At 55.6% G+C, this 12,777-nt stretch overlaps 1 protein-coding gene across 6 annotated transcripts in view; it reads left to right on the forward strand.

Moving 5' to 3' along the window:
* The window catches only part of HMCN2 (hemicentin 2), a 176,357-nt gene that overhangs the window by 91,471 nt on the left and 72,109 nt on the right, over positions 1–12,777 (forward strand). For all 6 annotated transcript variants that reach the window (XR_004433195.1, XM_033193925.1, XM_033193964.1 and 3 more), the window contains exons 33-44: positions 447–555; positions 788–957; positions 2,466–2,620; positions 3,023–3,119; positions 3,674–3,769; positions 4,734–4,910; positions 6,235–6,392; positions 7,090–7,213; positions 8,854–9,029; positions 9,779–9,875; positions 10,024–10,143; positions 12,446–12,607. Coding sequence is in view for 5 of the 6 variants with exons in the window: in XM_033193925.1 (XP_033049816.1) it covers positions 447–555; positions 788–957; positions 2,466–2,620; positions 3,023–3,119; positions 3,674–3,769; positions 4,734–4,910; positions 6,235–6,392; positions 7,090–7,213; positions 8,854–9,029; positions 9,779–9,875; positions 10,024–10,143; positions 12,446–12,607 (1,641 nt within the window). In the remaining variant the exon portion in view is untranslated. The remainder of the gene's footprint in view (positions 1–446; positions 556–787; positions 958–2,465; positions 2,621–3,022; positions 3,120–3,673; positions 3,770–4,733; positions 4,911–6,234; positions 6,393–7,089; positions 7,214–8,853; positions 9,030–9,778; positions 9,876–10,023; positions 10,144–12,445; positions 12,608–12,777) is intronic.

Genomic DNA, 12,777 nt, shown 5'->3' on the forward strand with positions numbered 1-12,777 from the left:
CGGAGAACCTCGTTCTGCCTTCTACCAATGGAGGGGCCCTTCGTGGAGACTTTCCTAAGGCCAGCTTGTGGGTGTGGTCCCAGCAGGGCGGGTAGGGCCTTCGCCTGCTCTTCCTTCCGTGGCTGAAGCATCTCAGGTACTGGTGCTATGCTGGCCCCGTGGAGCGCTGGAAATGAAGCTGGGAACAAGGCCACCCGGACTCCTGAGCCCTCAGTCTGCCAGGGAGGCAGATGTTAAATACTCAGGCCCGAGCCTTTCAGGAGCCCAGGGTGTCCCTTCACCCTCCTTGGGTGGCCCTGGAAGGCCTCCTGGGGAAGGGGCCACTGATAGGGAGACCTGAGGGTGAGGTGAGGCTGGGCCTCGCTCTGAAGGCGCTGAGGACTTGGGAGGGTTTGCGGCCAGTGGCTGCTCAGCTGCAAACACCCAGGAGTGTGTTCTGCCTGCAGTGCCCCCACAGCTCCTGGTGGCTGAAGGCTTGGGACAGGTGACTACCATCGTGGGACAGCCCCTGGAACTTCCCTGCCAGGCCTCAGGCTCCCCAGTACCCACTATCCAGTGAGTCTGGGGTGGTGGAGGCCAGGGTTGGGGGTGGGCAGAGAGCGTGTGCTTTGCAGGTTGTGGGGAAAGTGGACAGGAGAGAGGCTTCCTGTTCCCAGGACTGGGAAAGAGGCCTGGAGCTATGGCTGGTAAGAGCAGGTGGGAGGAGCTTCTAGGCTTCCCACTTGTCCTGCCTGGCCTGGCCTTCCCTGGCCTCAGGTTGACCCGCCCTCCTCCCTACTCACCTTAGGTGGCTGCAGAATGGTCGCCCAGCTGAGGAGCTGGCCGGGGTGCAGGTGGCCTCACAGGGGACCACACTGCACATTGACCATGTGGAGCTGGACCACTCAGGCCTCTTCGCCTGCCAGGCCACCAATGAGGCAGGCACTGCCGGGGCCGAGGTGGAGGTGTCTGTGCATGGTGAGTGGGCACCTGGGGTTCTGGGGCTGTGGGCAGCCTGAGATGCCAGGGGTGGGTGGAGCCAGAGGACTGTGGCAGGCCTGGAAGGACATGGGACTGGTCTTCTCTGGATGGCATTTCTGGGCTGGACTTCCCAGTTCCCTACAGAGACGCAGGTGTGAGAGGCTGGCTGGGCCACTTACCACACTTATCCTCTGTCCTGTCCAGCCCCTAGGCATCACTCCTGTCCCCCAGCTTCCTCTTTCTCCATCTGCTCTCTTCATGCTAACCACGCTGAACTTCACTTAGTTCTTTTAATACATCAACCCTCTTTCTCTCACCTTCAAGTCTACGTATGCTGTTCCTTCTGCTTCGAACATTCTCCCTCCTCTTTGCTTGCCTAGCTCCTTATCTTTCAGGCATATCCTGAAATACTCTTCCTCCAGGAAGACTTCCTTGATTCTACCATGTTTCTCATCTGCTCTACCCAACCTCTCAATGCCTTAGCCCTCCACCCACTACATTGGGATTACTTATTTGGTTGTCCATCTCCACTGTCCACCTCCGTGAGCTTTGAGAGGGCAGCATGGTAGCTGCCTTTCTCTGCTGTGTCTAGGGGCTGAGTATAGTTCTGGCCACAGAGTAGATGCTCAGCACACATAAGGATGCATGGATAGATCAGTGGGTGGATGGGTGGATGGGTAGGTGGGTGGGTAGATGAATGGGTGGGTGGATAAATGGGTGGATGGATAGATGGATGGATGGATGGATGGATGGATGGATGGATGGATGGAAGGAAAGGTGGATGGATGGGTAGATAGATGGAAGCATGGGTGGATAGAAGGGTGGATGGATAAATGGATGGATGGATGGGTAAATGGATGGATGGACGGACGGATGGATGGATGGATGGATGGATGGATGGATGGATGGAAGGGTGGCTAGATGGATGAATGGGTGGGTGGGTAGATGGATGGAAGGGTAGGTAGATGGATGGATGGGTGGGTGGGTGGATGGATGAGTGGATAGGTGGGTGGGTGGATGGAAGAGTGGGTAGATGGATGAATGGGTGGGTGGATAGATGGATGACTGGATGGGTGGATGGGTGGAGGGATGGATGGAAGGGTGAGTGGATGAATGAGTGGATTGATGGATGGGTGGGTGGATGGATGGAAGGGTGAGTGGGTGGATGGCTGGCTGGCTGGATTGATAGATGATAGATGGGTGGGTGGATGGATGGATGGATGGACAGACAGATAGGTAGATGAATAAATGCATGAATAGATGCGTGGGTGCATAGATGGATGGGAGAATTTTTAAAGGGAATAACTATTCTGCTGGCTCCCAGTCTAGAGCTCTTTCCCCTAAGCCATGTGTCTGGGGGATATGGTGGGCAGAAGCTAGATGCCACCCTTTGGCCAGCCCTTCAAGGCCACCTTCTCACCCCCAGGTATTGAGGGGGTTGCTGGGTGCCCACTGTACCCCTCCTGATTCTGACCCAGGCTCTTCCTGACTCTTTCCCTTACCAGAGTTCCCATCTGTCAGTATCATTGGGGGTGAGAACATCACAGCTCCTTTCCTGCAGCCTGTGACCCTCCAATGCATAGGGGATGGGGTGCCTACCCCAAGCCTCCGTTGGTGGAAGGATGGTGTAGCCCTGGCAGCTTTTGGGGGGAACCTGCAGGTACGTGCAGGGGTCCCAGGGCTGGCGAGCCAGCTGGGCACAGGTGGAGGGGCTGCTCTGGGGGCTTCCTGGAGACTCTGAGGAAAGCCCAGCAGCCTGGGGATAGGAAGGGCCCAGGGCCCTCTCTGCCTGAAAGGGTGAGCCTCAGCCTCTTCCCGGTCCTAGGAGCTTCAGTTGTCAGAGGGAGAAAATGTCGGCCGGGGGGGTCAGGGAATGGTATGCCTGGAGATCGGACGAATCCCTGGCATCTGAGTGCTTGGCTCAAAACCCGACCCCCAGAGCCAAAAGTGTCCCCATGCCTCACTGCTCCTGACCCCGGGCTCAGCAGCAGCCTGGCCACTCACTATGTCCTGTCATCACTCTGACAGCCCTGTGGCACATTCTCTGCCCCTTCCCCTCCAGATTGAGAAGGTGGACCTGAGGGATGAGGGCATCTACACTTGTGCCGCTACCAACCTGGCTGGGGAGAGCAAGAGGGAAGTGGCCCTGAAGGTTCTGGGTGAGGACGTGGGTGGCCAGCAGGGCCCAGGCCAAGGATGTTGGGTGATCCCTTGGGGACCCTTGGGGCTGGGATGTGTGGCTAGGAAGGGGGAGGAGGTTTTTCAGTCATAGTTGTGTACTTAACTTCAGAGGAAGTAGAAAGTCCTAAAATGAAAGCATTAGCAATAGCTCTGTAGTCCCTTTTGGCTGCTTTTGGTGGGATTTTTAGTAGCAGACCTTGCCCACATTCATATTTACCTTTGCTTATTTTGGGAGTTTATTTGCAGGGAAATCCCTGTCCTTGTCCCTTTCCCTGGCTGTGCTGGCTGTCGGCTGTCCTGGGGTAGGGGCTGGGTGCTGTATGATTGCCATAAGGGTGGCAGCCTGTTGCTCTTTGGTCTTGGGCTTGGTTCCAGGAGTGGTGTCGCTTAGTCTGAGGACGTGAGTTGTTTTAGAGCCCTGTTGTCTAGGATTTTCTATGGGGAACAGGGAGCAGCACTGCTGGGATGGCTGGGATTAGAGCTGCCCAGAGCTTACACCTACCAAGCTGGGTCTCTCCTTGTCTGCCCCTAGTGCCCCCCAACATCGAGCCAGGCCCAGTCAACAAGGCAGTGCTGGAAAATGCCTCAGTGACCTTGGAGTGTCTGGCTTCGGGCGTGCCCCCTCCTGGTAAGACCCCTCCTCTTGGCCAAAAGCTACTTCCAGCCCAATTCACTGTCTAATGAGGCTGGCGAGTGACCCAGGGACCCTCTGGACATAATGGGAAGAAATCAGCAGGTCTTTCCCCCCATTTCTCTCATTTTCCTCTCTTCCTCTTCAACAACGTCCTTCGGGCCAAGGCACTGCTAGGGTCCAGAGCCCGGAGTCTGAAACAGGCCTGCAGGGCACCTACTCACAGTCAACTTCACAGGGCTGTCCGGGGCTGGGGGCGAGGATCAGGACCTCAGAGTCATCATCCGGTCTGTAGGGTCCTCCCCTGTAGATCAGCAGTTGAGGAAAGGGCCGGGCGCTGGGGTCTGGCTGTGGGTGTTTGCACAGGGGACTGGGTGAGGCTTACAGGGACCCAGGAGGAGGGCCCCTCTCCGGTTCCCCTCTGAACTAGGCCCATCCTGCTTTGCTTGTGGCCTGTGAGCCCTGGGGATATTTGCCCCCTCTCCTGGGGACGCCTGCTGAGTTCCAGGGGGGTGCAGCCTGGCAGGATGAAGGGAAGCTGCAGATACAAGTGTTCCAGCCTGGCTTTGAGGCAGCTGCTTTGGGCTGGTCCACGTTCTCTAATGCTCCCTAGGCGAGGGAGTCTCCTGGTAGGGGGAGGGCAGGGCTGAGTTTGACTCTCTCTGCTCCTGGCTGCCTCAGCCTCTGCCCACAGGGCTTCTTCTTCACCGTTGGTCCTGTCTTGGGCAACATTGCCCGGTTCCACCCCGACTCCCTTTTGTGAATGAAGAACTCTGACCTCCAATGCCTGAACAAACAGTGTGGCCACCCTGCAAGGTTCTCTTGGGTGCCCACCACACCAGCAGACTCTGACGGGCTGGCAGCACCCTTGCACCTCTCTTCCATTCCCCCTTGCATCTCTCTTCCATTCCCCCTTGCATCTCTCTTCCATTCCCCCTTGCATCTCTCTTCCTTTCCCCAGATGTCTCCTGGTTCAAGGGCCACCAACCTATCTCTTCTTGGATGGGAGTGACAGTATCAGCGGATGGGAGAGTTCTCCGCATTGAGCAAGCCCAGCTTTCTGATGCTGGGAGCTACCGCTGTGTGGCATCCAATGTGGCAGGTAGCACAGAGCTGCAGTTTGGCCTACAGGTCAATGGTGAGCATCCCTGGGCCTCTAAGGGCCCTTGTCCAAAAAGTTGGCTTCTCATCCATTTGTCTGTTAGTCTGTCCATCCACCTGTCCACTCATCCATCCATCTACCACCCCATCCATCCATTACCCCATCCATCCATCATCGATCCATCCTTCCATCCATCCATGCACCCATCCACCCATCCACTCATCCACCTATCCACCCATCTGTCCATCAACTCATCCATCCATCCATCCATCCATCCATCCATCCATCCATCTACCCACCCAATCATCCTTTCATTCATTTATCTAGCCACCTGTCTGCTCACCCATCCACCTGTCCATTTGTCTACCTGTCCACCCACCCATCCATCAACCCATCTATCCATCCATCCATCTACCTACCCATCCACCCATTCACCATCCATCCACCCATTCAACTACCCATTCTTTCATTGATCCATTTTCTATCCAGCCACATTTATTGAGTCCATGCTCTGGGGCAGACACTGGACCTACAGCCCTAAATAAGACAGACCTGGGAGCTTTCAGTCAGTGGAGGACACAGCAATTAGATCATTCCCCAGAGTACTACTTGATGTCAATTGTGATAGCAGCTGGTAAACATGAGGTGCAACTGAGCACCTATAACAGGGCACTGACCTGGCCTGTGGAGTCCAGGAGGTATCTTTGACACTTGGATACCTACACTGAGGTCTCTGCCAAGGCCTGAGGTTGCAAAGACGTGGGGAATTTGAGAAACTGAAAGGAGGCAATGGGACCAGGATGGTGCTGGTGGCCGTATGGAGGCTGGACCACTCTTGGGCCTCATGGGCCATGGGAGAGGTTGGGTCTAAGAACAGTGGGTAGCTGGGCAGGGGCCTGGGACCCTGGGCATCATGACTGATGCCTCCCAGATACAATGGAATCTTCTGGCTATTTTCTGCCGAAAGGGGACTGCCTGTAATATGGTATTTAATCTCACACCCCTGAGTTAGGAAGTAGCACTGCCCAGGGTCCCTTGGTCCCCTCCCTGTTCCCATAAAAAATGACCTTCTGCTGACCACAGGCCTGCATGCGAGTGCTGCTTCCTGGCTGGTCAGCCTTGGGGCAGGTGACTTCCTCTCTGTAAGCCTCAGTTTCCCATCTATAGAAGGCTCGTGGTGGTGTTGAAAAGACAGAATGAGTAGCCTCAGGGGCAGTGGAGTGGCTCAGAGCCTGTCTGGATGGCTGTCCTTGTGCTTTTGCTGTGACTGTGTGCTCCTGCAGGGGTGCCTAGCCAGGGGCCCTGCCTGCTTTGCCCCAGTGGGGCTCAGCCTGTGCCCCATGTCACCCCTGCCCTGCAGTGCCCCCTCGAATCACGCTGGCGCCCAGCCTGCCAGGCCCTGTGTTGGTCAACACCCCTGTCCGGCTGACCTGCAATGCCACCGGTGCCCCCGGCCCCATACTGATGTGGCTGAAGGATGGAAACTCTGTGTCCCCTGCAGGGACCCCTGGCTTGCAGGTCAGTAGGGCTGGGTGACTCCGGCTCACCTCCCTGCACCTCCCGTGGATGCTGGGAACAGAGGTCAGGCCCTGGGAGCTTAGGGTGAGGGAGAAGCAGCGATAGCCCAGGGCCGAGGGCTGGAGGGAGGTAGGGCCGAACAGAGAGGCTGGAGCCACACTGCCCAATGGTAATGATGCATTCCATGAACGTGAACCATCTATGTCATTGTAAATGTTCTTGTAGCCATAGTAAACTGAGTAAAAAGAAACAGGTGAGATCAATGCTAATAATACACATTAGCTAATCCACTATATCCAAAATAGCTTCCTTTCATCATGAGATCAATAAAAAATAGTTATTGAGATATTTTATATTCTTTTCATATTAACTCTTTGTCGTCTGTGGCATATTTTGTACCTGGGGCCCATCTCAATTCGGCCTGGCCGAAGGGCTCACTGGCCATGTGTGACGAGTGGACAGAGGGGTTCTAGAAGACTCTTCCTGAGGTCCAATGTCATTGCCTGCCAGCTGGCAGAGGTCTAGAGGCCCAGATGCAATCCTCAGTTTCCCTGCATCATGAGGGGCTCTGAGGGTCTGGGGCAGTCTGTCCAGGCGTGCCCGGCAGCAGGGCCAGCTTGGGCAGGTGGGGTTCTGCCCCTTGGGGTATGCAACAGCAGGACAATTGACTAATTTGGGCTTCCCCCTGGGGTCACAGGTCTTCCCTGGGGGCCGGGTCCTCACCTTGACCAGCGCCCGGGCCTCCGACTCTGGGAGGTACTCCTGCGTGGCTGTGAGCGCGGTGGGCGAGGACCGCCGGGATGTCGTCCTGCAAGTCCACAGTGAGTCTCAGACTGGGAAAGGCACGTGGTTCAGAGCAGCAACTCCAAGGAGATGGGGTGGGGGGCAGTCCCAGTCACTTCCAAAGGGAGAGAGGCTGGGTGGATGGAGGAGTGCCCACCTGAGAACAGCTGCCTTCCAGAACGGATCAGTGAGCTCCAGACCTGCCCTGGAGTGTGAGCTCCCGCAACGGGTGGGAGGGTGGGCAGGTGGTCCCGCATAGCCAGGAGTTCTGCCCTGTGTTCAGGGAGAGGCGGAAGCGGTGTGAAGTAGCAGGAGCAGCATGGAGTGATGGTTAGGAAAGCTGGCTCTTGAGTGTCACCAACATGGGGTTCAAACCCTGCCTCTGTGACTTTGAGCTGGTCACTTTGCTTCTCTGAGCCACCATTTCTTCATCTGCAAAATGGGAAGAATAGCACTCACCTCAAAGGTCACCATGGGGACTCAGTAAGCCCCTGAGCTCACGAAGCTACTGCAACCACAGTAGCTTATTTTTAAATGTCCTCCTCTGGGTTTTTCTGGGGCTCTGTGGAGCTATAAGAAGGAACGCTGGGAGCTGGGTGCGGTGGCTCATGCCTGTAATCCCAGCACTTTGGGAAGTTGAGGTGGATGGATCACTTGAGGTCAGGAGTTCAAGACCAGCCTGACCAACATGATGAAACCCCATCGCCACTAAAAATAAAAAAAAATAAAAAAATAAAAAAAAAATAGCTGGGTGTGGTGGTGTGTGCCTGTAGTCCCAGCTACTTGAAAGGCTGAAGCAGGAGAATCACTTGAACCTGGGATATGAAGGTTGCAGTGAGCCGAGATCATGTCACTGCACTCCAGCCTGGGCAATAGAGCCAGACTCTGTCAAAAAAAAAAAAAAAAAAAGAAACAGAGAGAAAAAGAGAGAAGGAAGGAAGGAAGGAAGGAAGGAAAGAAAGAAAGAAAGAGGGAAGGAGGGAAGGAAGGAAAGAAGGAAAGAGAAAGCGAATGAACTTAGTCTTGGGTGGGAGGTGCTGGGAAGGATTCGATTCTAGCTCTTTCCCTTTGCTGGAGTGAAGATGGTTAACACATATCGTATGCCCAAGAACCCCACCTGTGCCATTGGATTTAACTTCATGGCAGCCCCACCAGGTGGAGATTTTCATTATCCCCACTTTACAGATGAGGAGACTAAGGCCCAGGAGAGTAAGTAGCATCCCAAGGGCCTTGCATGGTGAGCGAGTGCTGGAATAAGGATTCCACCCCAGGAGTTCTCCCCCTGGACCCTGCGTTCCTTCCTGCAAAGCTGCACTGGTTATTTTTGTTTCAGGGGCAAAAGGGGGTTCTGAGACCTGCTTTAAAAATTTTTTTTTAAACACAAATTTTAAATTTTAGAAAGTTTTGAGATAACTGTGGATAATTGTAGATTCACAGACATCTGTAAGAAATAACACAGGGAGACCCTGAGTTTCCTTCCCGAGTTTCCCTCCGTGGAAACGTGCTGCAGAAATCTGGGATGTGGATATCGCAACAATCTTACTCAGACTGGCTCCTCTGAAGCAGGACTGAAGGCAGGGGAAGGGTGGGCGCTCCTGGCTGCTGCGAGTAGCTAGGCCTGACCCAGGGTGTGGCCCCTCCTTGCCTGAGGGAGCCCCTCTCCTGCCTCCTCCCACAGTGCCCCCGAGTATCCTCGGAGAAGAGCTGAATGTGTCCGTCGTGGCCAATGACTCAGTGGCCCTGGAGTGCCAGAGTCACGCCATGCCCCCTCCTGTGCTGAGCTGGTGGAAGGACGGGCAGCCCCTGGAACCACGGCCTGGAGTCCACCTCTCTGCAGACAAAGCCTTGCTGCAGGTGTGCAGGTCCCCAGTCAGCCAAGCAGGCCTCCATCTCGGGTCACAGGCAGGATGGGGCCTGCAGGTGCCCCAGCTCAGTGACCTACAAGCCCTCTTCCTCCCAGGGGATGGGAGACAAAACCCCAGGACTGGGTCCTCAGGGCCTCCCTCAGGGCCCCTGAATCAGCTGAGTGGCGCCAGCTGTTGGGTTAGAACCTACCTCACCTGCCTGCTCCTCCTCCCACCCCTCCTACACCTTGTGATATGATCATTCCCAACTCAGAGCACTGCCATTTGGCTTCCCCTCCTTCCGTTCATTCTTCAAAGCCACAGCCTAGCCCCAGCACCCCATGTCAGGATCTGACCCCTGAGCACAGGTCCCCTGCACCCCACCAGCCTTCTTCCTCCACCTTCTCTTCGGGTCTGTTTTCTTGGGCTTTCCAAAGAGGCTGGGAGCAGATAAAAGGCAGGAGCAGGTCTGATCCAGTCACATGCCTTCCCCTTAGCAGATCTGGGCCATGGATGTGAAGGTGGGGAGGCTGGCAGGGCTGCCATCCAGGGGGCCCTTCTCAGGCCCACCGCAGGCACCGGCTTCTGGAAACTTCCTGGTGCAGCTGGTGGGGAGATGCTGTCCCTGCCCTGTGCTCCAGGTGGGGAACCTGGGGCTCAGCGAGGTCGCGTGATGTGCCTGCAGTCACACAGTCTGTCCAGGGCTCACCCGTCTCTGTGCTGTCCCTACCCATGGGGGGGGTCTCTGCTCTCGGCCAGGTGGACAGAGCCGACGTGTGGGATGCGGGCCGCTACACCTGTGAGGCACTGAATCAGGCCGGGCGCTCAGAGAAACACTACAATCTCAACGTCTGGGGTGAGGGTCTCCCGGGCTGGGCACGGGGAGGGGGCTGTTGCCTTGATTGGGTCCCAGGACACAGCCCTCCCCCAGCCTGCCCTCGCCTTGCTCATCCCCTCCCCATCCCAGTCCCACCCCCACTAACCCTCTCTCTACTCTGACTCAGTTGCTCCAGTGTTCCCCTCGAGGGAATCCCACACCCTGACTGTGATCGAGGGACATCGTACCAGGCTGTCCTGTGAATGCCGGGGCATCCCCTTCCCCAAGATCTCCTGGAGGAAGGACGGTAGGATTGCTGCCCTTGCCCAGCCCCACCTCATTGCCAGGCACAAGGAGGCTATGCCCAGCCCCCACTGGTTACCCCCACCCCAGAACCTAGCTGAGATGGGGGGGGCTTATGGCTCGAGGGGGTGGGGATGCTGGTTACAGAAGTGACGCTTCCCCCAGCTCCTCTCTCCTCAATCTGTGAGGCTGCAGGAGCCCCTGGTCCTGCTCTGCCAGTAAGAGCTGGATTGATCTTCAGGCCTCACTTCAGACGTCCCTTCTTCCAGGAAGCCCTCCCTGACTGCCAGGCTGGGACAGACCCTCCCTGATGCAGTCCCTGTCACTTGTCATGTGACCCACATTAGTCCTTCTGTGTGTGTTCTTCCATTAGTCTTTGACCCCTGTGAGGCACCACCTTGACCGCCGCTGAATTCCAAGTTCAGTGTATGTACAAAAAAGGTGCTCAAAAAACATTTGGAATTCACTTTACCAATTTTTTTTCTTTTTTGAGACAGCGTCTTGCTCTGTTGCCCAGGCTGCAGTGCAAAGGTACAAGCTCAGATCATTGCAACCTCCGCCTTCTAGGTTGGAGTGATTCTCCTGCCTCAGCCTCCCAAGTAGCTGGGATTACAGGCAGGTGCCACCATGCCCGGCTAATTTATATATTTTTAGTAGAGACAGGGTTTCGCTATGTTGGCCAGGCTGGTCTCGAACTCGTGACCTCAGGTGATCTGCCCACCTTGGTCTCCCAAAGTGCTGGGATTACAGGCATGAGCCACCACACTCAGCCAATTTAACCGATATTTATTGAGCGACTGTGCCAGGCCCTGTTCTGGGCACTGGAAATACAGCAGAGGATAAAACAGATCCCCACCCTCACAGTGTGGGCAGTCAGATAATAAACACACAGTTAGTACATGACTCAGTACCCTAAGTGATAAATGCTATGGAGAAAAATAAAGCTAGGAAGCCGGGGAAGATATCCTGTGGGGTTGTAGGATTTGCAGTTTTAAGTTGGGTGGCCAGGAATGCTTGACCAAGCAGACTTGAAAAGGTCAGGGCTGAACATGAGAATATCACAGGGAAACACAGCCCAGGCGGAGGTAAGGGTAAGTGCAAGGGTCCTGGGGCAGGAATGCTGCTTGGATGGAGGAATGAGAGGAGGTGGGGAATCAGGGATGATGGAAGAGAATGGAGCTGCCATTACCAGGATGGGAGACCCCAGGGGCAGGTACGGTAGAAAGACCTAGCATTTGGGGTGAATTAATCTTGAGACATCTGCTAAACGCCTAGTGAGGTGTCAAGTGGACAGTGAGAGACAGGTGTCTGGAGCTCAGAGGAGAGATCTGGGCTAGGAAGCAGCCTGGGAGTAGCAAGACAAGCTGAGGTCACCAGGACAGAGAGGGAGGAAGCAATGCCAGGTGGCCACTGGGTCTGCTTCCCTGCTGGGACATGCATATTGAGTCATGACCCAGTCCAGAGGTCTGCTCCTCTAGAAACAGAGGTGGAAGGGTTTAATCCAGTAGGTCAAGGTTGACAAATCCTCCTTCTACAAGGGGTCTTCTTGATGCCAGGTCTACCAGTTGCCTGGTCATCCTCCTCAGGCCACTATAGCTAAATGGATGGTCATTCTGTCAATAGCCTTTATTGAGCCCTGCTGTGTGCCAGGCCCTGGGGAGCCACTAAGGATCCCGGGGGGGGGGGGGGGGGGGAGGGCTGGTCGCGGTGGCTCATGCCTGTAATCCCAGCACTTTGGGAGGTTGAGGCAGTGGATCACCTGAGGTCAGGAGTTCAAGACCAGCCTAACATGGTGAAACCCCGTCTCTACTAAAAAATACAAAAATTAGCCGGGTGTGTTGGTGTGTACCTGTGATCCCAGCTACTCGGAATGCTGAGGCATGAGAATCACCTGAACTCAGGAGGCAGAAGTTGCAGTGAGCCGAGATCGTGGCACTGAACTCCAGCCTGGGCAACACAGCGAGTCTCTGTCTCAAAAAAAAAAAAAAAAAAAAAGGATCCCAGAAGGAAATTGAGGCAGGGTCTGCCATTCCAGAGGGCCCAGGCCAGGGTAAGATTCAGATGGGGCACTGTAGGCAGATCTGTGATGGGGAGAAGCCTAGGGGGATAGGGAGGAGCTCAGAAGAGGCACCAGGACCAGATATGGCACTCATGTAAGGCTTCCTGGAAGAGGTAGTGTCTAAATGGACACCTGAAGGATGAGCAAGAGTTGGCAAGAATGGATGGGAGGACGAACTTTGCAGGTGGAAAGACATCATGTCCTTGCAAATGCCCTGGACCAGGAGTTTCTTTTTCCCTACACCCAGGTCAACCCCTCCCAGGGGAGGGGGCTGGCCTCCAGCAGGTGTCAGCTGTGGGGAGGCTGCTGTACCTGGGACAGGCCCAGCTGGCTCAGGAAGGAACATACACCTGTGAGTGCAGCAACGTGGCAGGGAACAGCAGCCAGGACCTGCAGCTGGAGGTGCACGGTGGGTGAGCCGGGTGGGGGCTGGGAGGGTCTGGGATCGTGGGCTGACTGGGCAGGTACTGCCCTCAAATCGGAGCAAATACAGGGAAGTGATGGTGTGTGGTGCAGGCTTTCTCCTCCCTCAGATTCCTGGTGTGAGATTCCATTCTCACACCACTCTAAAGATACTAC

This window comes from Trachypithecus francoisi, unplaced genomic scaffold, assembly GCF_009764315.1.
Source record: "Trachypithecus francoisi isolate TF-2019V2 unplaced genomic scaffold, Tfra_2.0 Contig01585, whole genome shotgun sequence".
NCBI lineage: Eukaryota > Metazoa > Chordata > Mammalia > Primates > Cercopithecidae > Trachypithecus > Trachypithecus francoisi.